The sequence below is a fragment of the Rosa chinensis genome, chromosome 2 (assembly GCF_002994745.2).
Source record: "Rosa chinensis cultivar Old Blush chromosome 2, RchiOBHm-V2, whole genome shotgun sequence".
Lineage (NCBI taxonomy): Eukaryota > Viridiplantae > Streptophyta > Magnoliopsida > Rosales > Rosaceae > Rosa > Rosa chinensis.
This window is the reverse complement of record NC_037089.1, coordinates 86025120-86048019: the sequence shown is the minus strand read 5'-3', so window position 1 is coordinate 86048019 and position 22900 is coordinate 86025120. Positions and strand designations below refer to the sequence as shown.

The following is a 22900-nucleotide window of genomic DNA, read 5'->3' as shown; positions in this document are numbered from 1 at the left end:
TGATGGAGGATATGATCTTCACGGCTCCTTCTTCTTCTTCCTCTCCTTGCTTGAAAACGCAGAACTTTGCAACTAGAGAATGGAGAAGGAAAATGTAAAGGAAATGGAGAGACAAAGAAGATGGAATGGATGAAGGAATTGGTGACTAAGGAAAATGGAGAGGAAATGGTGAGACAAGGAGATGAAATGGATGAAGGAATGTGTTATGGATTCAGAAATTGGTGTTTATATAGGGAAGAAAAAGAAGAGTGAAATGATGAGTGGAAGAAAAATAATGAAAGTGGAGTATGAAAGTGATTTGTAAAATATGGAAAAGAAAGAGAAATGATAAAATGAAAGCAAAGCATGAAGGTGCAGCAACATGGAAGTGATGATGATCTATTAAAGAGATTGTAGAAAAAATATATCCAAGGAAAAAGAGAAAAGCATCTAGCTTTCTTCATGTGGGTGGGAAACATGAATATGTGGTGTTGAGCTGTTTTCAGGTCAGTTTCTTCCCCTTTATTCCTTCAATTATTTCTCCAACAAGACTTCATTATATGCCTTCGACTTCTTCATATGAAATGTTCCACTATGAGTGTAGATCATCCTGAAAAATTTTCAGAGCTTCAATCCATGTGGTTGGGCCGGAAATGCTGCTGGACCTCTTACAGGTCCAGTTTTCCGGTTTTGCTTCTGTAGAAAATTGGGCTGATTGTTTGAAGGCCTTCCACTCATATTTTTCTCTGGCACTCTTCATAAGAAATGATCATTTGGGTGTCTAGAATGGATCTGGAAGGTTTCAGCTCATTTGAAGTTCATTTGGTCAGGCGGCCGCTCCTTCTTCTTTGCTTGGCTTGGTTTCTCCTAGCCGGAGTAGGAATATGTGTAAAATTGATCTTTTAGTACATTTCCATTTTTCTCCATCATTTCCAGGTAATTATGGACCTAACGCTCATTTCACCTTCATTTACTCCAATGTACCTAAAAATAGAAATTGAATTAAAAATCGATTCAGTTAAGGAATTAACTAAGCAAAATGTGAGGAATTAACTATTAAAATATCACATTAAAATGCTCCTATCAGAGGATATGATCTTCATGGCTCCTTCTTCTTCTTCCTCTCCTTGCTTGAAAATGCATAAACTTAAAACTAGAGAATGGAGAAGGAAAATGGAAAGGAAATGGAGAGACAAAGAAGATGAGATGGATGAAGGAATTGGTATTTGAGGAAAATGGAAAGGAAATGGAGAGACAAAGAAGATGGAATGGATGAAGGAATTTATGTGGGAAAATGGAAAGGAAATGGAGAGACAAAGAAGATGAGATGGATGAAGGAATGTGGTCTTTTGAGAGTGAGAGGAGAAGTGTATTTATAGCCCAAAAAATGATGAATGGAGGGTGGAGATGAACATAAATGAAGGGCTAGATATGTTAGACAAATTTGTAAAAAATATCTTCCCACTTGTTTATCACTTGTTCAACTTGAATTGATTTTCCTCCTCAAGATTTTCCACTTGGTTGCAACTTTGATTTTCCTCCTCAAGATTTTCCACTTAGTTGCAACTTTGATTTTCCTCCTCAAGATTTTCCACTTGGTTGCAACTTTGATTTTCCTCCTCAAGATTTTCCACTTGGTTGCAACTTTGATTTTCCACCTCAAGATTTTCCACTTGCTTGGAGGTCCTAAAAATAGAAACTAATAAGAAAATAGAAACTTTCCTAAAATGAAAAATGGCAACTTACTAAAAATGATAAATAGAAACTACAAAAATATAAACTTTCTACAAATAGGAACTTTCCCAATCAAAGAATGGAAACTTTCCTAAACAGGATTTTAATAAGGAAATAACGTAAGAAATGTAGGGAAATGCAGTTAAAACGTCGCATTAAAATGCTCCTATCAGATATCTCCGTACTAAGTATTTTTTTCAAATTTTTGGAAGCATTGTATAGGTGGTCAGTGGTCTTTGCAAGTTGTATATCCTATACAAGTGGGTGGCATAGTTGAAGTAATCTCAAGCACATTTTGACTCCAAATAGTAAATACATATTACAGCGCATCAATGTGAGTTATTGAAAGAATTTCACAAAACTCTAATTAGAAAAGTACTTAAGTATTCTCAATTACATTTGACAATAAATACTTATCAAAACGCATCAATCTGAGTTATTGAAGGAACTTTAACGAAACTTTAGCTTTTGAAGTACTTCAGTATTCTCAAATACATTTTGAAATTAAATATAGATAGCGCATCAAGATGAGTTACTGACCGGACTTTAACAAGACTTTAGCTTCTCATATTTCAACGAAATAAATAACCATTGAACTAAACCCTTTTGCAATACTTGTTTGTTAAACAAAAGAAAAAAAAAGAAAAAAGGGGGGCACTTTTTGAGCTAATTGTACAGTTATGGGCCTTGGGCGGCTGAACTTCACACGACGACGTTTAAGTATGACGGTGATTGTGCCCTGACTGGCAGCATCAGAATTTAATAATATGCTCTGGAACAAGGGCACAATCGGCAAACCAAAACTAAACCAAGGGCGGGAAAAAGAGCCGTTAGCAATCAAACCCTCTTCTTTTGGCGCCAAAATTCCAATTCTCACTCGGTTTCACCTGCCCGAAATATTTTGGGCAGCTCTTTGGTCACACTAATTTCGACTTTAGCCAACACCAATATAAATATACCTCTCATTCCTCAAAGCAAAGCTCTTTCTCATTTATTTTCTCCCACCGTAAAGAAATTTCCTTCCTTTCCTTTCCCCCACCATTAATTTTCAAAGCCCTTTGCTTCCCTTCTTTCTCTTTCTCACTTGCTTTCTTTCTCTCAAACCGCCATTCTTTCCCTCTCTTTCTCTTTCCCCCCCCTAGCCGCCTCAAAAACCCAAAGACCCTTTCTTCTTATTCCTAATTCTCTCTGATTCTCACAGCGCTTCTTGTTTTGTTCTGATTCTTGGAGGCGAAACTACCCGTCTTTTGTTTCATTCCGATTCCTTGTGTTTTTCTTTGGTTTTGTTCTGATTCCAAGCTCAAAACCCGCCTTTTTGGTGGAGAAAAGAGTGCTTCTTATTTGTTTTGGGTTACCCTTTTTTAACAAATGGGTTTTTCGAAGAAGTCACAAGTGCTGGACGGAGGGATAGAGTCCGAGGGAAAGAAGTGGGTGATTGCCGGAATCTCGGTCCGAGCCTCGCTGAAGCCAATAAAGACGAAGACGAGGAGAGCCAAGGAGAGCGAGGAGGGCAGCGAAGAAGAAGAGGCGGGTTCAACAACCCCAACGGCGAAAGAAGCCAGAATACCGGAGAAGTTTTCGTGCCCGGCGGCGCCGAGAAAGCGGCGACCGGCGTCGGTGTGCAACTTCAGTGGGGTGAGGGAATACTTCATCCCACCGGATTTGGAGACGGTTTTCAAACTCCATGTGGAGAAAGCAAATTAAAACTTAAGCTTGAAAAATTTGAAATTAGGCCGCAAGGGAAAAAAAGAAAGGAAGTTAGAGCTGAGATTAGGAGGTTTTGTTGTGTTTTATCTATGTATTTTGTCTTTCTATGTTAACTCTGTGTGTTCTCTTCTCTGTTATGAGTAGCAGCACAGAAAGAGAGAGAGAGGAGTTTGATGTTGTACAAAGATATGAATATTTTATGTAATGGGTATTCTAGTTTTAGTGAAAGACTCAAGAGTTCATCATATTTTCCTTGACAGTTTTTAGTGGATGCTTTAGCTGTTTTGGTTGGAACTTGCAATGAAATTAATGCATTAGTAGTAGTAGGTACTAGTTTTTTTTTTCTTTCCTTTTTGGGTTGAATACCATTACTGCTTGTTGTTTGTTGCTATGTTCATATTCATATTTATGAGTTTTATCAAGGAAGAAGTATATATTGTGTGGTTGGGTATTTCAGTGTTCTAGTTTAGTGAAAACTCTGAAGAGTTCAAATGTTTTGACAAAGTTCTATTAAAGCTAAATCTCTCCTTGGTGTTTACTACTTTTTTCTTTTTTCTTTCTTTTTGGGTTGAATACCATTACTGCTTGTTGTGTGTTTGCTATGTTCATGTTCATAATTATCGGTTTTATTAAGGAAGAAGTATTCTGTGTGATGGGTATTCATTGTTCTAGTTTAGTGAAAGCTCTGAAGAGTTCAAATATTTTTGACAAAGTTCTGCTTGGTGTTTGTGTTGACTTTGTAATGAACTTAATGCATTAGTAGCACTCAGTGCTGCTTGTTGTTTGTCGTTATGTCCCTCTTTATAATTATCAGTGTTATTAGGGAAGAAGATAAGCATGGACTGAAAGTCTGAAAGAGCTGAACTTTCTTATTTGCTTGATTCTCGGTAGTCTAAGCTTATGTGCAGGTTGTCTTATAGAATTCAGATATCTTTGCCTGAGTTGAGAGCTTGAGTTTTACTTTTGGTGTAATGGAAAAGCACTATGGATACTATCTCTTTTAGTGTTGTTGGTTTATTTTGTGTTTTTCTGCCACCGTAGATTTTTTGGAGACTGTTAAAGATGACTGGCAGAAGCAACTAAAGAAGTGAGAGATGTCCTTCCTCACTCTTTTACTGGTTAACATGGTTGTGGAATTTTGTAAAGCTGAAATAAGTGTTGCCAGAGTGAGTACTCACTTTCATTTACTACTTCCTCTGCTCTCGATCTGCATCACTGATCAAGATTCTTTCTTTTGCTCTATAATTCTCTGCTACGGTGCTACCCTTATCAACTTTCTCTCTCTCTCTCTCCCAAAAACCAACGAATCATCAGGATTTGAGCAGAGATAGATATCTAGCTTCTAGACTAGAGAGCCTCTTGCCTCCAATTTCTCAGTCCTCACTTGGCCATGCTCTCTTCAAATCTCCGTTCACAAATACGAGAAATTTTTAGATAGAACCGGTCGTATACAATCATGCATCCACCGCTCGTAGGTCACTAATTAAGATTATTGTATAAGTATATTTCATGCACCAATTAGTAAAGTTGGCCATTTCAAAAGGCAAATCTTTTTCATGGCTGAGGTATTAGGTAGTGCACGGATGCTTGTTCATGATTGATGATTGACTGTGACTAATATACGACAGTCTTATAAATTAGTTGCTGATCAAATTCAAGTAGCCCTTTTCTCCATGCTCTGCCAAAGCCCATCTCTTTAATCTTCCTATCGACCCCACCCTACATGACCCACTTCACCAATCACCTGAATCTCTCTCAGTCTCTCTCTTACGGGCAAAGCCAAGTTCCCTGTAATGCTATGTTTGATTGTCAAAGGACAAAGCACTCATAAATACACCCAAGCTGTGATAGAGAGATAAGAATCCAATGTGGGGTTTGGAGGCCTTGTTTGGTGTAGCTCCGAGTTAAAATGCTTTAGGGCACTTGGTGACAAAGACAACTTGGACATATGGGGTGTTTTTGCTATGGAAATTTTATGTGCTTGTGGATAAGGTTTAGGCATGTTTATCATGCGCCAAACACACCAAATTGTTTAGGGTTTTGGCTATCTTTGCATAATGTTAAACAAAGGACTCTCTAGGGATTAGGATCCTTTAGGGTTTTGGGTTTGAAAGAAAGTGCAGAACCTAAAATTTCCAGGGCTGATTATTCTGTCAGATATATTGAGGTCATTTTTTTGGATAAGCAACACAGTGCCTTAGTGGTGTAGTGGTTAAGCTTTGGTGCCTCATGACGTCATGAAGTAGATCATGCTTTGTGTTTTCTAATGGGAGGTTTTCTTTCGCATAGTTTTTGACTTCCTAGATTAGCTACTTGTTTCTTTTCATTTATTTTAACTAGATTTTATCAAGATACTAATCTTGCAAAAACTGGCATCAAGCAACTGCTTCTATTCCAATGTTTGTGCTTATATACTTAGCTTGATGTGCTTTTTGTTAATGTAGAGATATATAATATGTTTGTTTAGGTACTTGAAATACACCGAGGTCGGGGTAAATGGGTAATAGGTTTTAAGGAGTTAGTGAAATGTAGAAGATAATGTGTTCAAATTTTCTTTCATAATCGAGGGCAAGAACAATTGTTAAAGCAAGTTAAAGTATGAACTTTTTCACCTCGCTCTTAAATCCGGTACTACGCAAGAACTAGGGTATGAAGTTATCTAACTCACTCCCAATGATCGAACTAGCAACGTTGTGTGCTATAACTCTTGGCAAAACCGACTATTTATTCCCTACGAGATTGCTCTTAATATTCTACATGTTCTGCACATCTTCGATCATAACCATTTTACATGAAAGAAATAAAAGTACCATCAGAATTAATCGTTCATTTTCCCACTCCATCAAACTAACACAGTAACCAAGCATTCATATCTTATAAATTACAAGAGTTGTTAAGCCAACTCAGTATTTTTTTATACTGTCGGTTACTCGGTTTCAATATTATCGATGTAACTGCTTGCAATTGACACTGGTCTCAATCTCACACACAGAAAACAATCCTTGTCGTTTCCCTTTGGTATTCCCTTTCAAACGATAACGGCAGATCTGAGATATATATAACCTGTTCACAGATTGGAATTAAATATATATGCTGGTTTCATTTTAACCAAGCAAGATCGAAAAAAAGAAACCTGATATAAAAGGGGCAATAGCTACTTGTTCTTGTCTCATTGAATGAGTACCCTTTTTAATTAACATGTCTAACAAGGATCTTTTGCATCATTCAAATCCAACTTAGGCACAATATTTCTTATAATTAATCATAGTCCAAATAAAGATAAGAGACAGATTGACCAAAAATAATTAAGTGTTCAACTTGTATTAGTTTTGGTTATTAAGTGATTTGAGCTAATGCTTAGCTAAGTAGGATATCTGGGAGGATATCTGGGACGATAATCTAACATAAAGAAGAAGGTTACCATGTCATTAACCATGTGAGTACTGCTAACTAATTAAGTAGCACCCAATAATGTAGCACATAGTACGTGATATGTTAGTGATACATATCTATTCCTGTTGTTTAAAGTTATATATAAATGATTTTGGTCCTTTAAAATTGGATTACTAATTAGCAAGTTGTTAGTCAAATTCAGATCAGCTAGCCAATTATGTAGTACAAAGAAATGCACGGTAGTCGCACACTTTCTTTCATTATTCCGTCAATTGGAACACACTATAAAGATTATGTTTTACTAATTGTGAAATTAAGGAACATGACAATTTGAATAGATTTGAGACCTTGCATAGTTTGATATATTGAGAGGTGCCATTTGGGCAATAATAGAATGCAATGGCATGTCAAAACATGATAAAGTTTGTTAATATTGTTTTTTTTTTCCCCTGAAATTCTCTTGTATTATAATTATCTATTTGTATAACGTGTTCCCATCGACTAAAAACTGAAATCTTGAACTTTGAAAAATCATGAAAAACTTTTGTGTTGTAATTTTAAGTTTTGTCAGCTCGAGAAGTGTTTAAAAATCATATTTGAATGTTGAAAAAAATTGGTGAGAAAATAATACTATGCGATTTTGGTTAAAAATCGTGTGTTATAGTGGACAATTTTTGATAGATATCACGATCTTGAAGAAGTTTGTTTGTTTATTTGTTTGTTTTTTTTTATTATTTATTTATAATGTTATGAAATCCACTTTCCACGAAATTGAGGCATGAAATGTGATTAGTTTATAGTTTTTCACTCATTCAATAATTTTTTTTTTTCACATTGAGAATAGATAAACAATCTTATATTTAATATTATAAATTACCAATTATGTACGGCTTAAATAACAGAAACATCAATACAGTTGGGGCTAACAACTAAAATGATCTCATATATAACAGGGAACATCAATAGTTCAATATATCAAATACATAATAACATTCATCAATTATTCATAACATCAAATCTGAATCAGTTTCGGAGCAAAATCCTGTTCCATCGATAAGAGTTGTTGAAGATCTTAACTATCCCTAGCATATACTAAGAGGGGTGTATTGTATATGGAATTAGTGGAAGTTTTAAAGAAATCTATGGAATTTAAAAGTCTGGGTGTATTCAATATAGACTTTTAACAGTCCATGAAAGTCTTGAGGTATTCAATTAGGATTTTTAAAGACTTCATGAATTCTACCAAAATCTAGGGGTATTCAATTAGGACTTTTAAAAATGAATAAAAGTACAGAGGTATTCAAAATATCATTCATACTTATGGAATTAGAAAATCATGGATAATCATGGACTTTGTAGTGTTAACTATACATAACAAACTCCAATAATTTTCCAGCCTCCAGACCAAAGATTTCAAAAAATCTATCAAAGTTTCCTATTCAAAAAAAAAAAAAGGTCTATCAAAGTTATTCTCTCTACACACGAAAAGAACTTTGTCCTTCATCATCTCTCTTTCTTAATTTTTTGTCTTTTCTCTAATTTTAACAACTTTTTTTGATACCCAACATGTTCATTGCAGTTGTTGAATGTGATTTTTGTTTTTTTTTTTTTCAATTGTGATACTTCGAACCCTAATAACAATAAAAATGATTTATGAAACCCTAAAACTCAAATATTGTGGTCTAACCCTAATACCTTGAACCATACTAAATTTTATCTTATTAATTAATTATTCTCATTAATTTGAATTTATATTATGGTTCAAAAAAAGGTTGAACAATTGAATTTCAATTGATTGATTATAGATCAAGACATTGATCAATATATATTGCTACAATATATGTTAATCGGCGAAAACAAAATTGATGAGAATAATTAACCATAAACATCAAGTGATCTATATTGTATATTTATGTTGTTGGGAGATAGGAATGAGAACAAACTCGCTAGACAGACTAACAATCATTTATTTGAGTCAATTTCTATTAGAAGATACTGGAGCATTGAAGAGACAACAAGTTATTATTTTGTTTTGTGTTTGGGCTGCATTTGTTTTATATATATATATATATATATATTTTGTACATCCTAAGAAATCTGTAGAAGTCATTCATAATAAAGTATATAGATTTTCATGAATCAATAAAAGTCTGTTGCTAAAATCAATGGTTTTAAGAAATCCATAACAGTCTATCGACTTTTTAAAGAGTCTGTGGACTTTTCAAAAAGTCTGTCATTTAAAAAAAGTCTGCACAAATCCAAATACAATACACCCCCCTAAATGAGGAGCTCAACTCCTCCCTCTCGGGTGGCGAGAGACATAACCAATTAGGGTTTGGGTTTAGGGGATAGAGTAGGAGGGGATAGCTAGGCATAGAGTTTAGGGTTTAAGGGAATAAAGGAATCCAATGGATGTGTTGAAAGGTGGTAGACACGTACACATGGGTCGCCCGAGGAATCCTAAGACTAAAATATATAATAACGTTATTAAATTTTTTTTTTCTCTCTCTCAAATTCACAAAATTAAATTATTTATTAAATTTACCCTCATCGGTCTTCGTTCCCGAACACAGGCCAACGTTTGGCCCTCACAAGCTGACTTTTGTTCTTAACGCGGTTTTGAGCCCTGCCCGAACTGCCCGGTGTTTTTGGCGGGAACACCCTCACCGCTTTGGGTTTTTTTTTTTGGATTTTTATTATTATTTTCGCGCCAGAAATTTTGAGAAGCCCGCGAAAATCTGTGGGCCGTGGACGGCTCTGTTTATATGCTTCTTCTATGTTTCCCAATTCTCTCTTTTGGGCCGTATACGTCCAAATTAGAATGGGGACAATCTGCACCGATCGATTTGTTTCACGGGGCCCCACTGACTCCTGTTTCTGGCCGTTTATTCAAGGCGGCAGTGGGTCCTCCTTAATGCTATGATTTATTGATTTTTTAAATTTTAAAATAGGATGAATGATTGATTTTATTATAGAGGAAAAAAATATATGGGATGCAAAACTAAATCAAACCTCGTACATATGATGTGACGATGTTTGTGAGTTCTAGTATGTAATTTTGTAATACACTTGAGGGTATTAGAAGTTTTAAAATGATTTATGCTAAACTTTAGAAAAACTAGTTGATCTATATTTTTCATGTAACTATAATTATATATTACGTCTAGAATATATAAATTTTTAACTATGCGGTAGTCGAGCTTCATGATATAAACTTAATAACAATGTTAAATTTTGAAATACTCGATGAGATGATGAATGTGTTTAGCAAAATTAAAAGTATTGAATAAGTAAGTGAAGTTATAGATGAGTTTTTGTTTGATGGGTAAGAAATTTGAATTTGAAACCTCATTTAATATTATAAAAGATATACTATTATAAACTGTTATAATATTAATATTTCTTGAGTCTAGTTATTCAAAAGTTGACTAGCTTTTCCTTTTAAGTCGGCTTTGTAAACATGCATAAATTGATACGGCTTTTAATTTAAATTGAAGAAAAAGAAATGAAAATATAAAAGTATAAAACATCGAGGAAAGAGACTTCAAAATAAAATTTCGTTATTTGGGCCTGGAGTTGACAATAAATGAGCCCAAACAAGAGGTAAGGAATCTGATATTTGGGCCTTTAACAAATTTTAAACAAGCTTGACCAAGGCCTGTAATATGTTGTGGACAATCGGATTAACATATAGTTTTGTGTAGGCTAGAACACAGAGATGAAGATCTTTTGAGTAGAAAAAGTGGAAGATCGACAAGCCACCAAGGAGAGGTGAAACTTCAGAGTTCAAGCATAGTTAACTCTTCTTCCTCTATTCTCAAAAAAAGCATAGTTAACGTAGCAGTAAATTTCATTAGGTGGATATTACATTATAGGAAATTACAAAGCGACACTCAACCTTGGTAGGGAACCAACCAACCAAGAGAATGACTTCACATCCACAAATCCATCCAAATAGGAATGACCTCACATCTAGAAATCCAACCAAATAGAAATGACTTCGCATCAAGTACAGTATATTATAATATGCACGAGAAATGACTTCGCATCAGTAGTGGGTATAGATTCCCCGAAAGTTTGAAGCAACAAACCTAAAGCAAGGCTCTACTAAGAACTAGATGCTGCATTATGCATTTTGAAATGTGATTCAAGAGAACCGAAAGCAAGGCTTCACCAAGAACTCTGAAAGCAAGATTTTTCTAAGCAATCCTAAGTCCTAACATTTACACGGAATAGCACAGAACCAAGGTCAAAATTGCAGTCGGAAGTATATTGATTCGAGGCAATTTTTCTCTACTGATCTTAGTCATCCAAGGCCAATCAAGTGAACAACAGTTGATATGTTCTTAAGACAACTCCCAAAAAGAAGGTAGTGCTTTGGGTATCTTAACTACACAACCAGGTAAAGTGTTCTCTAAGCAAACTGCATTACTTGCATGTAGTTCCTTGGGGTATTAATCTAAAAATCTAATAGAGGTGCCTATTGACTACTGTAATTGTCCTCGTCTGAAAACTAGTGGTACAACTATAACTTACTCAAAAGTCAAACTTTGCTACAAACCCATGTTACACAGCAATTCCTTGGCACAGTGAATGTAAGGCTCGCTCAGAAAAGAAAACAAACAAACAAACAAACAGAAGGAAGAAATAGCACACCATATAATTAGTCTATGATTAAGTGTATGTGTCGCATGACGGTAAACTATAAAGCAATTCAAAGAAAAGAGAAACTTCAAGCGTAAACGATGGAACAATTTATTAGCACATCAAACATTTGAACATTCTGTACTCAATAGATACAATTATTCAAATTTCAGAGCATAAGCTGCACTTATGGTCCCCATAACTTATAAGAGAATCATTTACAATTGAAAGCAGAACAAGTGTCGAGACTTGTCATAAATACCTGTTTCATTTGAAAACATTTATCAACATAAATATACATTTGTCAGTTCAGTGAATCAAGCAACAGCTTCAATGAACTTATGCGAGGCCCATGTCTTTGCAACATCTGATATCTTGCTTTGTTCCACCTGTACCCGTCTCAGCTGAGGAGAGTTCAGAACGAAAGACTCGACTGCTTCAGCCTGAATCCCACCACAGTGCATAATATCAACACTCTCCAAACATTTACAGCTCTTGAACATAGAAATAATGGATGCATTAGTAAGCCTTTTGCACCCTCTCACCCTCAAATCAACCAAATAGTTACACGAAACTAGCATCGACATGAATTCCTTGTCAAGCAACAATTCATTGTACGACAAATCCAATTTCCTCAGTTTCCTCAAATTCTGTCCTAACGTGGACAGCAACCCTGGTTCCCTTTCAACCACATCACAGTTTATTAGTGCCAATTCTTCGAGGCGAGAACTCACAGCAGCCCCGAGTGCCTTTAGGCCTTCACCACTGACAAGACAGCAACTCTGAAGCCTAATACTTGAAAGGCTTCTGTAGTTGGTAGCAACAGCCAATAGATGATCATTCTTAAGGTCAAGAGGCAATCGAAAATCGAGTTTTTGCAAATTGCAACGGCATTGGCTAAAGAACCTGAGCAGACCCTCCCTGCTACCACCATCATAAACCAAAAGAGAAGTCAGAGAATCACAATTTTCGGCCATTTTCAACAGAACCCCATCGAGTATGCTCCTACAAGTCCTGAGCTCCACTTCTTGAACACCCTGCAAGCACATAATAAATGACGAAAAAGAGCCCCCATCCCCAACTCCCTCACAGCTCTTGAGCTGCAATTTCTTCAGCTTTCTACAGCTCCTCCAAAGCCAGCCCAATCCCCCATCACCAGCTCCAATCCCAGATAAACACAGACTCTCTACACCCAATTCTGCATCAGTATCCTCACCTGCAAAAACACCATAATCACTTCCTCGTTCAACCCCAATTTCCCCAGAGCAGACCATGATTGACAATTCTTTCAACTTCGGAAAACTGATGACCCACGTGAGGAAGAGAGGCCTGGAGAGACTGATACACAGAGAGGTGAGTTGGGTACATGCTGTAGAGAGAGAATTGAGGGAGGACACAGAAACGGGACCAGCCAAGAACCTGAGGCTGAGTAGCTGAGCACAGAAGGTACAGACCAACAGGAGGAGCTGATCAGCCAGAGTGGTCTTGGCTCTGGGATCAGATAACAGAATAGAGAGGCAAGAGAGGAAAGGGTAGTGAGAGAGGAGGGAGGAGAGAGAAGCGACTGTGGAATCGTCTCCGGTGAGGCGGAGAGTGAGAGAGGTTCTGGAGGTGCGGAGGAGGTGAAGCCAGCGCTTGGAGACGAGAGAAACAGAGGAGGAAGAAGGTGGTGGCAGTCTCAAGAAGATTTCTTGTACAAGTTCATCACAAAGCAACTTGTCCATCTCTGGTCTCAGAATTTCTTCGTCTTCTGCTGCTTCTTGTTACCTAGTTTGGACTTTTAAAAAGAGTCACCTAACAAGGAGGCTTTCAATTGACCATGGCCCTGCGTTTGATTTTGGTTTTCTTGCTTTGCGTATAGGGCTGTTTCAAGCTGTACACGTCATACTCCAAGAGATTATGTGACTCACGCGCCACGCGTGGGAGTGGGAACCGCTACTAATTAATGAATAATTGTTAACCGTGGAGATAGATTCCAACCGCTACGGCCGCCTCAGTATCTTTTTCTTAGCCGTCTCACCTTTCTTAGCTTCATGATGAAACCAAAGCTTTTATTCACCACAATTGAACTAATCTAAATTGTATTTTTACTTGCATGTAATTAACTAAATATTGAATTGATGACACGGAGACATATACGTAGAGGGAAAAAGTATAAGAAAGGAATTAGTCACTTGGATTAAATTTCAAGTTTTCATCGAATTGGATTAACAAATTTATCCATATTAATATTTATCCATATTAAGTACGTTTCTACACAATAATACCCTATATCACAAAGAGAGCAAATTAAATTCTGTCCAACACATCTCCATCACCATCTTTTTCCCAATGAATGTGAGTATCTGATTACAGCTTTAGGAGAAAGACATTCTCCACTCATATTCATCCTTTTCACAAGAGGACAATAAGGCTTTGGTAACCGTTTGGGATCGACAAGTTTTGTGAATGACATTTCTTTGGCTACCCAAGGATTCCAACAACTACAAGCAAGGAGGCCTACCCGTGATTTGAATCTTACAATTTACAAACATAAAATGGCAGCGCACAAATTATGTGTCATCCATCGTGCAAATGCTGAATGCTTTATACTATAGAGCACCGCAACCATAGGTATCTTAAAAGTGCACATATATCTAAAGGGATACTCCACCAACCAATACAAAAGGAAGAAAACACCATAACCATCACATTCACTGTGAATTTTTCATCAGAACCTTCTTTAGTTTATGGCCCAAGTTTCTTACCCTTTGGATGAGTGTGGAATAATATGAGCCTTAATTTCTAGCATCTTCGATAATGCAAGAGAAAAAGAAATTATTCTGATGGGATCATATCTAAGTCAGCAAGCAATACTCCATAATACATGGAAGGAAATGGTTATTTACATTCCCTCATTCTATACTCGAAATCATAGTAAACTATTGTCAATGTCACGAAAAGAGTGTAGAATGATTTTGGAGTGCAAATGACATTGCCTCCAGGGACTAGTCTCAATTTATTGGCCTTCACCTAGCAAATTTACATTGTGTTCCAATGTGAGTGCTACCTACATTTAGTGAAATGTGATGGTGTGTGCTAGAGTCCGTTTCTTGCGCATCTGCCTCAATCTATACTCTTTCCGAATTTGGGGTAAGCTTAAAAATTTACCTGAAGAGCTGACCTGGAAACAAGCTTGTACGCCCAGTGATGCCATCCAAGACTTATCTAGCAGCCGCTATTCAGATTAGACATGCGATAGAGATAAAGAAAGAATGCAACACTCTTTCATCGTGTGATTCATTGCAGGTCTAAACATTCTCTAATTCATGGTAAAGTTGTTTACAAAATGTTAACAGTGGTGAAACAATATATGAATACACAAAACCCAGGATGGCAGGTGTACCACACCAATATATAGGTAAGTGGCACTATTCCAAACCCACAGAGACTCCACCCAAGACCAGAAGTCACCGACACTAATGCTGCTGTAACCCTCGAATGCTCCTTTCAGAACTATAAAAGTAACTGGTGGAAATCCTACAATCCCCAGAACGAGATTACAAGCTGCTCTTGAAATTGTTCTCAAGCTCCTAGTTTTAACATCAAGCTTCAAAGGATAAGCCATCAAACACATGGGGACAATCAGTAAGCCCCCAATTTCTGCTGTAGCGAAGTTGATGATTGACATGAGACACAAACCAATGAATGCAGCTGACATAGTCACTGATTTTAGGATGGCCCACTCTTTTTGTGATCGAGAGTTATTAGCATCAGAAAATGGAGAAGCCAAAATCATATACATGACCACAAGGCTGAGTATTGAAAGCAAAACCCAGATTATAAAGCTGGTTGTTGGAGTGCAATTGGGTATTTGACAGATGAAATACGGGAGTAACGAAACAACAGAGCCCCACAAGTAGACAACAAAAGATTTCTTTGCTGCATAAAGCCATTTCCATGAGCTGAGAGTGATGCAACCAGCAGTAGTGGCCAAAGAACTAGAATTAGCAGCACTGAGTAAAGGAGAAGACTCATAAGCAGTGACCAAAGGAGCAGAGTCAGCAGCAGTGGCTGAAGGAGCAGGTTTCTCTGTATTCAGACTATCATCAGAGTTACTGGCATTTACAAAGAGAGAGGCAGCCACCATGGGGAGCGGTGCAACTAGTAGTACAAAAGCAATCATGTAGACTCCCACCGACACAAATTTACTGGGAGATGTTAATAGGTATAGAAAAAATGACTGGTGAAACTTTTCTAGAAGGTTGTTTACAGATTGCACAACTCCTTCAATTAATCTGCACAAAGAATAAGAAAGACCTCATCCATATTGACATAAAATAAAATATATTGTCATGGATATAGATCATATAATGATTATAACTGGTGAAAATTATAAGAGAAGAGGAGAAAAGAAAGAAAAAAAGAGAGAGAAAAAAAAAAAAGGAACTGCAGATTGAAATCAGATTAGAAATGCAGAGGCTCCTACTCCTATTGACATTTATTTGATTTAATGCTTTCAGGAACCAAAAAATTCTTAGAAGACAAAAATAAAGTGAAAGTTAAAATGCAGATAATCAACGTACTATGAAACAAGTTACCACATAATATAATTTCAACATGCCCTTTCTGAAAAAGTGAAAAATGTATGTCAACTTCAAAAAAGAAAAACAGTCAGGTACTTGAGATTTTTACATTGAGAAAATTTTCTAGTTTGAGTAAACAAATTCCTCAAGCACCAGTCAAGGGAATAGATGCATGGCCTCCCACCCTCTGATTTCCATACAATGGACACAAAGCATAAATACCCTCTTTAATTTGCATTCTAAGTTTCTAACAGGCAAGATGTACTTCATAAGGAATAACAGGAAGATGAAATCCCGATGAGAAAAATATTCTATGCAGTCATTTAGAATATGAGATCAATTGTAGCCACTAACCTATACTCCATGAAATTGTGCAAAGAAAAAAAAAATCAAAGAGTAAAGGACTAGCAATCCCATAGAAGATCAGACAGTTTTGACCTCTAAAATTACCAATGACAAGAAATTGTTATGATGCCTTCAATACATGTCAAGAGTTTTAGAGATGATTGAAGAGGAAAATTATAAAAGGTATGACTAAGCACTAACCGGCCACTTCGCAGAAGGAAGTCATTTTGTCTTCTGTTACCCAAAGTATAAACTTTAGGCAAAATTTCCACAGTAATTGCATCAACTTGGTAATCACGAAAAGCACCATGGGGACCAGTGGGTACACCCAAAGCCTACATCATGAAGACTACATGATATAAGTAAACGTACCCTTGCAGACAGAGATGAGTAATTAAACAGTAATTTTATATCCTTATTGATAAAATTTGAGACTATAAACACAGACAGGCCACTATTTGAAATAACAAAAAGCAAATTAGACCCACCTGGTAGTACAATGAACTTGCAAGTGTGGCACTACCCTCAATATACTCTGCAGCTGGGATACCAAATTTCAATTGGGGATTTATGCTTCTAGCATAATGGCCTAGTAATTCAAACATTTCACCCAAAGTCTCAAGCCATCCCATATCAAGGAAAGACCTCAATTTCTCCACCTTTACCCGCAAACCTTGCCTATGTACTGCTAAATAATTCACAGTATTGATGAGGTCAAGATTTGGCATCTGCCCATTGGATGCCTCAGCATAGATACTCAGACTGTCCTCATATTGATGAGCCCGATCACCAACCTTCACAACAAGGGCTGCAGCCATGGTCCCAGCCCGTTTAAATCCATCATAAGTCATCCTTTCTGTAAAATGGTTCTCTTCCATTCCATGCAGATTATTGCTTTCAGGACACATTTCTGCATCTATTGTGCCCAGTCCGCTGAATAAAGGAGTGTGATAATCTCTTAGCCAAGCAGAAACTGCGGCATACTCACCAAATTGGGAATCTGCAACGAGCCATATCACATCCTTGGCCAGCCAGGGAACTCTGGTAAGCAAGGAAAATACTGAGTATGCAATTCCCAAAGATAAGGCCTCATTCTTGTTAACTTTCGCTGAATTGAAAGGAGTCACCAAAACAATAGCTTCCTTCCCATCACCACGTGGTGCTCTTATAATTCCAACAGTGTTAACACCGTGCAATGCACAACTGACATTCTGTTCGATTCTTCTCGAATCAGGGCTAGAAAAGAAGTGCAGCGGGTGAAACTGATTTATCTGAGGGTGGAACTTGTGAAAACTAACTTCAGCGCCCGAATTTGACATATACTGTGCTACCAGTCTTCGACTTCCTCTACAACATAACAAAAATGAAGTTAATGACAATTGTGACACAACCAGAAAGCAGGGATCTTTGGTTCAAAATCTCCTCAGCTTGGATTCAAACTTAACTAATAAACAAATCAAAATGAGTGCCCTCCTCAAAGTCCATAATCCAAGAAGGCTCAGCCTAAATATCATAACACAAATTCCCCACCGCTAAAGGCTTAATATAAAGCACTTCAATGCAAAATGAGCATTCAATCTCTAATCACAAGCCTAAGTGAGTAGCTGAAATTACAGCGGAACACAAGAAGTAACTAATAAACAAATCAAAATGAGTGCCCTCTTCAAAGTCCGTAATCCAAGAGTAATCAAAGCATTTACCATCTACTTACATCAGCCTATGTATCACAACACAACTGCTAAAGGTTTACTATAAAGCACTTCAAAAGCAAAATCAGCATTCAATCTCTAATCTCTACGAAACGACATCACAATTACAGTGGAAAACATACATTACTGAACCAAGAGGCTTGGAATTCAAAGCAGTCAAATCGTCTATCAATCTATTGGCCTCCGCAACCTCCTGATCGGAAAGCATGGGAGCCACAGAGCCTGAAAGTTCAGCAATCAAAACTTCATATTAGCACTAAACAACACAAACAGAAAGAACAGTAATGGAGCGAAATCGAGAACCTGGCATAAGCGAATTCTCGGAGATGTAAGTGTTCTTGGCGAGAACCGGAAGCAGCAGAAGAGCCAAAACGCCGGCGGCGGAGAAGACGACACTGAAAAACAACGAGCAAAACGACGGCGTTTAGGGATTGAAAGTTTAAAATCTGAAGAGAGAGGGAGTGAGAGTAACCTGAAGAAGAAGCTATGAGAGATGAGGAAGATCCCGAGGCGTACGATGGGTCGTGGTTTGGCCTTGGAGGTGTCGGTGTCGGTCTCGGCGCCGGCCATGGCTGCCGGAATGAATGGGATGCTCGGAAGGTTTTGGTTTAGCGGTGAGTGGAAGTTTGTCTCAGTCTGAGTTCGTTTTGGGAAAGTCAGGAATGACTGAAAGACGAAGTGGTGGAGCTCGGAGGTGAAACCTGGGAGTAATTTAGTTTCGGGTTTTGGGCTCGTAAACATGGGCTGCATAAGATCGTAATTTTATTTTATTTGGGCTCACAACGTGTTTTTTCTTTAGGTCTTTTTTTTTTTTTGGTACAATTTTTCTTTAGGTCTTTCTTTTCACAGATCTCGCAAAATTTACGTGATTTTTAAATGATTGGTAAAGTGTTTAAGAATCTCATTGTTTTTTTTTTTTTGACAACTTGAAATACTCAATAAAAAACAAGGGGAAAAAGAACCCTTGACAGAAACAAACAAAGAGCCAGGACCAAACCAACTAAACTAAAGGTGGACCTGGAAGCCCATCATACAACAAAATTTCAAGTAAAGAGGAGGGAGGGTGACGAACCCAGTTGGAAGGACACTTCCCACTGTTAACTAATGAAGCAACATGATGAGCTGCTTTATTAGCCTTTCTACTTATCCAAGACCAGTTAAACTACCGGGTTGAAGAGAGGTACCGGACTTGAGAAATAATGGTTGCAGCTTTCCAATCAGAGGCAGGGAGATTATGAGAGATGGAGTTGATCAAAGTTTGATAATCTGAAGAGATAATGATATCCATATGAGGGAAGGAGTTTGCCAGAAGAATTGCTTCCTGAACTGCTAATGCTTCTGCTGCCAAAGGGGAAGGTGCGTGCATTTTTGCCGTTTTACCGGCAATCAAAGAACCTTTCCAGTTTCTAGCCAAAGCTGCCACTCCACACATAAGGGTATCCTTCTGCCAAGAAGCATCAGTATTGATGAGGATGGCATTGACAGAAGGCGGAGACCACTTAACAGGAATAGTATTGGGAATGATGTGACACCCAAAATCTGAATCTAAACTCGGTAATGAGTGAGCTACAAGGAATTCAGTCGCCGCTTTGAAAGTAGACAAAGCAATCTTGATTGGATCTGGAGATAGCTTATTAAAAAAACAATCACATCTATGCTTCCAAATTCTTCACAGAAAGAACACAACATGGGTGACAAAATCAGCAGGGGTATCCATTTGGCTTATGTTGAAGAGCCAACTTTCAAAAGAAGTGATAGCTTGTAGAGGAACTTTGTAAGATAGGAGATGAGCAAACCAAGCACTTACAATCCAAGGACAAGTGAGAAGAGCATGTTCAATTGTTTCATTTGGGGGCAGGCATAATTGACACTCAGCTGAAGATGCAATATGCCTTCTAAATAAATTGCTCTTTGTTGGAAGAATACCATGACAAGCACGCCATAAGAAATTTTTGACTCGAGGAATAGTTTGAAGCTTCCAAATCCAGGACCAAAGACTGCTAGGAATAGCATATGAATTATGAGGATGTTGCATTACTCCAACTTGAGAACGAGAGTGAAGGAGATGATAACCTGACTTAACAGTAAAACCACCGTTTCTGGTGTGAGGCCATATCAACGTATCAGAAATGTTTTGATCAGTAATAGGAATAGCAGAAATCAAGAGGGATTGTGCAGGTGTAATGAGGTCTTTGACTTGCTCCAGATTCCACGTTTTTGTGTTCCAATTGATGAGAGAACCAACCTGAAAGTTCCCATAGTCCAGCGGAAGATGGATCAATGAGGGAGGGTTGGAAGGGATCCATGTATCACTGCCTATCTAAACAAAAGTACCATTACCAATGTTCCAAAGAGATTCAGAATGAATAACATCTCTACCAATTAACAGGCTTGACCAAATCCAAGAAGCTGAAGCACCTTTTCTTGCGAAACGAAAAGAAGTCGATGGAAAATACAGTTGCTGCTGGACACGAGCCCATAAAGAAGTGGGATTGTGAGTAAGTCTCCAAGCTTGTTTAGCCAGCAAAGAATCATTGAATTCTACCAAATTTCTGAATCCCATTCCACCGTTTTGTTTAGGCGAACTTAGGAAATTCCAAGACTTCCAATTTAGTCCATTAGAATCTTGATTTCCCCACCAGAAATTTGCCAAAATACCATTCAATTGAGTGCAAAGAGAGACTGGAAATTTAAAACATGCCATAGGATAAGCTGGGATAGCCGTGGCAATAGCCTTGATAAGAGTTTCTTTCCCAGCTTGACTAAGAGTAGCCTGTTTCCATCCCTGAACTTTCTTGGATATTGAGTCCTTGATAAAACCAAGAGCAACCTTTTTTGATCGATGCCAGAAGGTTGGAAGCCCCAAGTATTTTCCTGGATCAAAAACAACTGGGATTTGCATAACAGCACTCAACAAATGAACAATTTCAGGTTGTGTATTTGGACTGAAAAAAATAGAAGATTTGTCCACATTTATCAGTTGCCCCGAAGCTACACAATAAGTATGGAGGAGATCAGACAACATTTCACAGTTCTGTAGAGTGGCTTGAAGGAAGAACAGGGAGTCATCTGCAAAGAAAAGATGACTGATTCCTAATTCTTGTGGACCAATAGTAACAGGTTTCAGTAGGGAGTGTCTGCAACATTTAATGACCATTTTTGAAAGAACGTCATTAACAAAAAGAAAAAGAAAAGGTGACAAGGGATCTCCTTGTCTAAGACCACGGGTTGGTTTGAAAAAAGGCCCTGGTTTCCCATTAAGAAGCACAGAAAGGAAGTTCGGACACAATTCATAACCAAAGTCAGCCACTGATCTGCAAAACCCATCTTTTTTAGGACTGCCTGCAAGAAATCCCACTCAATACGATCATAGGCCTTATTCATATCTAGCTTTAAACCAAAAGATGCATTGTTCCCTAATCGGCGGAGCTTTAACCGATGAAAAAGTTCATGAGCAACAACAATATTTTCTTGAATTTGTCTATTTGAGAATATTGTCTCATTGCCTGAGGAGGAAAAAAATTCAAGTGAGAAAATAAAAACATAAAATTTTGATCAAAATTACTATAATCCATGATTTTGAGCAAAAATCACGGTCTTGAGGATTTTTTTTTTATTTTTTCTTTTTTAAAGCCCAATTTTCACAAAGTTCAGACATGAATTGTAATTAATTTATAGAGATTAACAGGTCCAAATTAAGAAGACACCAATGACAGAGGACATTATGTGAAATATCAATTTGTAACCTTACAGTCATTAACTAGAAATTTGATGTTAACAGCAAAGAACAGTCCCTAGTGCTCATAACAGGTCCTTGTAACCCTTATTTTGCAAAATTGGGGGTTACAAGGATCTCAATTGTTTTACCATCAAACTGGGACAAGCATCACAGAAACGTCGACAACCCCAAAACGGGCATCATACATGAGTAATATTACGTGGTCAGTGGTCACCAAGTGACCAATTCACTTCTCTTATATATTTCCCTCTACTTCATGTGGCTAAGTGCTTAGCTCAAGTCACAAAACCTCAACAAAGGAAGATCCATTTGCACTGCATTGCTACCTTTTGTTGTGCACAATGGTAAGTTTTGCAAACAAGAAATGAGCATCAATTAAACCTGGCATGCAAACATGCAATCCAACACCAGAGAGAAGATGTTTGCATCCAATCCCTAATGCAGTAATCAAGCTGACAAACACAAATGAACACTCAACTGGTGTGATGCAGCACAAGAACATCTCGAGGCAAACCTAAAAACTTAACACGCTTAACAAGGTTAAGGTGTGCAGAAAAGAATGAAAAAAAGAAGTGATCAAATCTGCATGATGAAGCTTGAAAAAACTAGTCTTCTGTTGCATTATAAGCCATTGCACCAATTGCAGTAATCAGAATTCATTCTAGCTCAAGGCGAAACCAGAAGATGTTCCCAAAAGACGCAAATGCAAGACAAAAATTAACAGGGGGAAATGATGTGACAAGAAATCCATACAAGTCTTAGGATGGTCACTGACCATCCCAAAATCGAACTGGGATGTACCTGAGTTTTCCGAAACTTCAACAATAAATATTACAAACTTACTCATGGTTCTAATAGAACGTTATATGTAAGACATATCTATCGCAGTGTCCATGATTCACCAGCAAGTAGATAACCTATGGCTATAATACCCTTTCACGACTCATCCGTGAAGTTTAAGATACATATCAAATCCATGATGCAATACTCACCATTGGTGCATAAAGCAAAACCAGGAGAACCTAACACACTTTACAATGCCTAGAGAATACATTTCTAACAAAGAAATGATCAAGTAGGCTGAT

General features: G+C 37.4%; 3 protein-coding genes across 3 annotated transcripts; 1 reads left to right on the top strand and 2 right to left on the bottom strand.

Annotated features, from left to right (window-relative positions):
* The first annotated feature begins 2687 nt into the window (after window positions 1–2687).
* On the top strand, window positions 2688–3665 carry LOC112189568 (cyclin-dependent protein kinase inhibitor SMR6). Its single transcript, XM_024328912.2, has one exon. The coding sequence runs from the start codon at window positions 3082–3084 to the stop codon at window positions 3415–3417; it is 336 nt and encodes a 111-aa protein (XP_024184680.1). The 5' UTR covers window positions 2688–3081; the 3' UTR covers window positions 3418–3665.
* Window positions 3666–11544: 7879 nt separating this feature from the next.
* On the bottom strand, window positions 11545–13290 carry LOC112189000 (F-box/LRR-repeat protein 4). The gene has a single exon (XM_024328252.2). It carries the CDS (start codon window positions 13179–13181, stop codon window positions 11775–11777), a length of 1407 nt encoding a protein of 468 aa, XP_024184020.1. The 5' UTR covers window positions 13182–13290; the 3' UTR covers window positions 11545–11774.
* Window positions 13291–14709: 1419 nt separating this feature from the next.
* Window positions 14710–18762, bottom strand: LOC112188644 (glycosylphosphatidylinositol anchor attachment 1 protein). Its single transcript, XM_024327801.2, has 6 exons — window positions 18549–18762; window positions 18380–18471; window positions 18199–18298; window positions 16856–17714; window positions 16569–16702; window positions 14710–15734 (listed from the first exon to the last, which is right to left on the bottom strand). Exons 1-6 carry the CDS (start codon window positions 18644–18646, stop codon window positions 14789–14791), a joined length of 2229 nt encoding a protein of 742 aa, XP_024183569.1. The 5' UTR covers window positions 18647–18762; the 3' UTR covers window positions 14710–14788.
* Between the last annotated feature and the right edge of the window lie 4138 nt (window positions 18763–22900).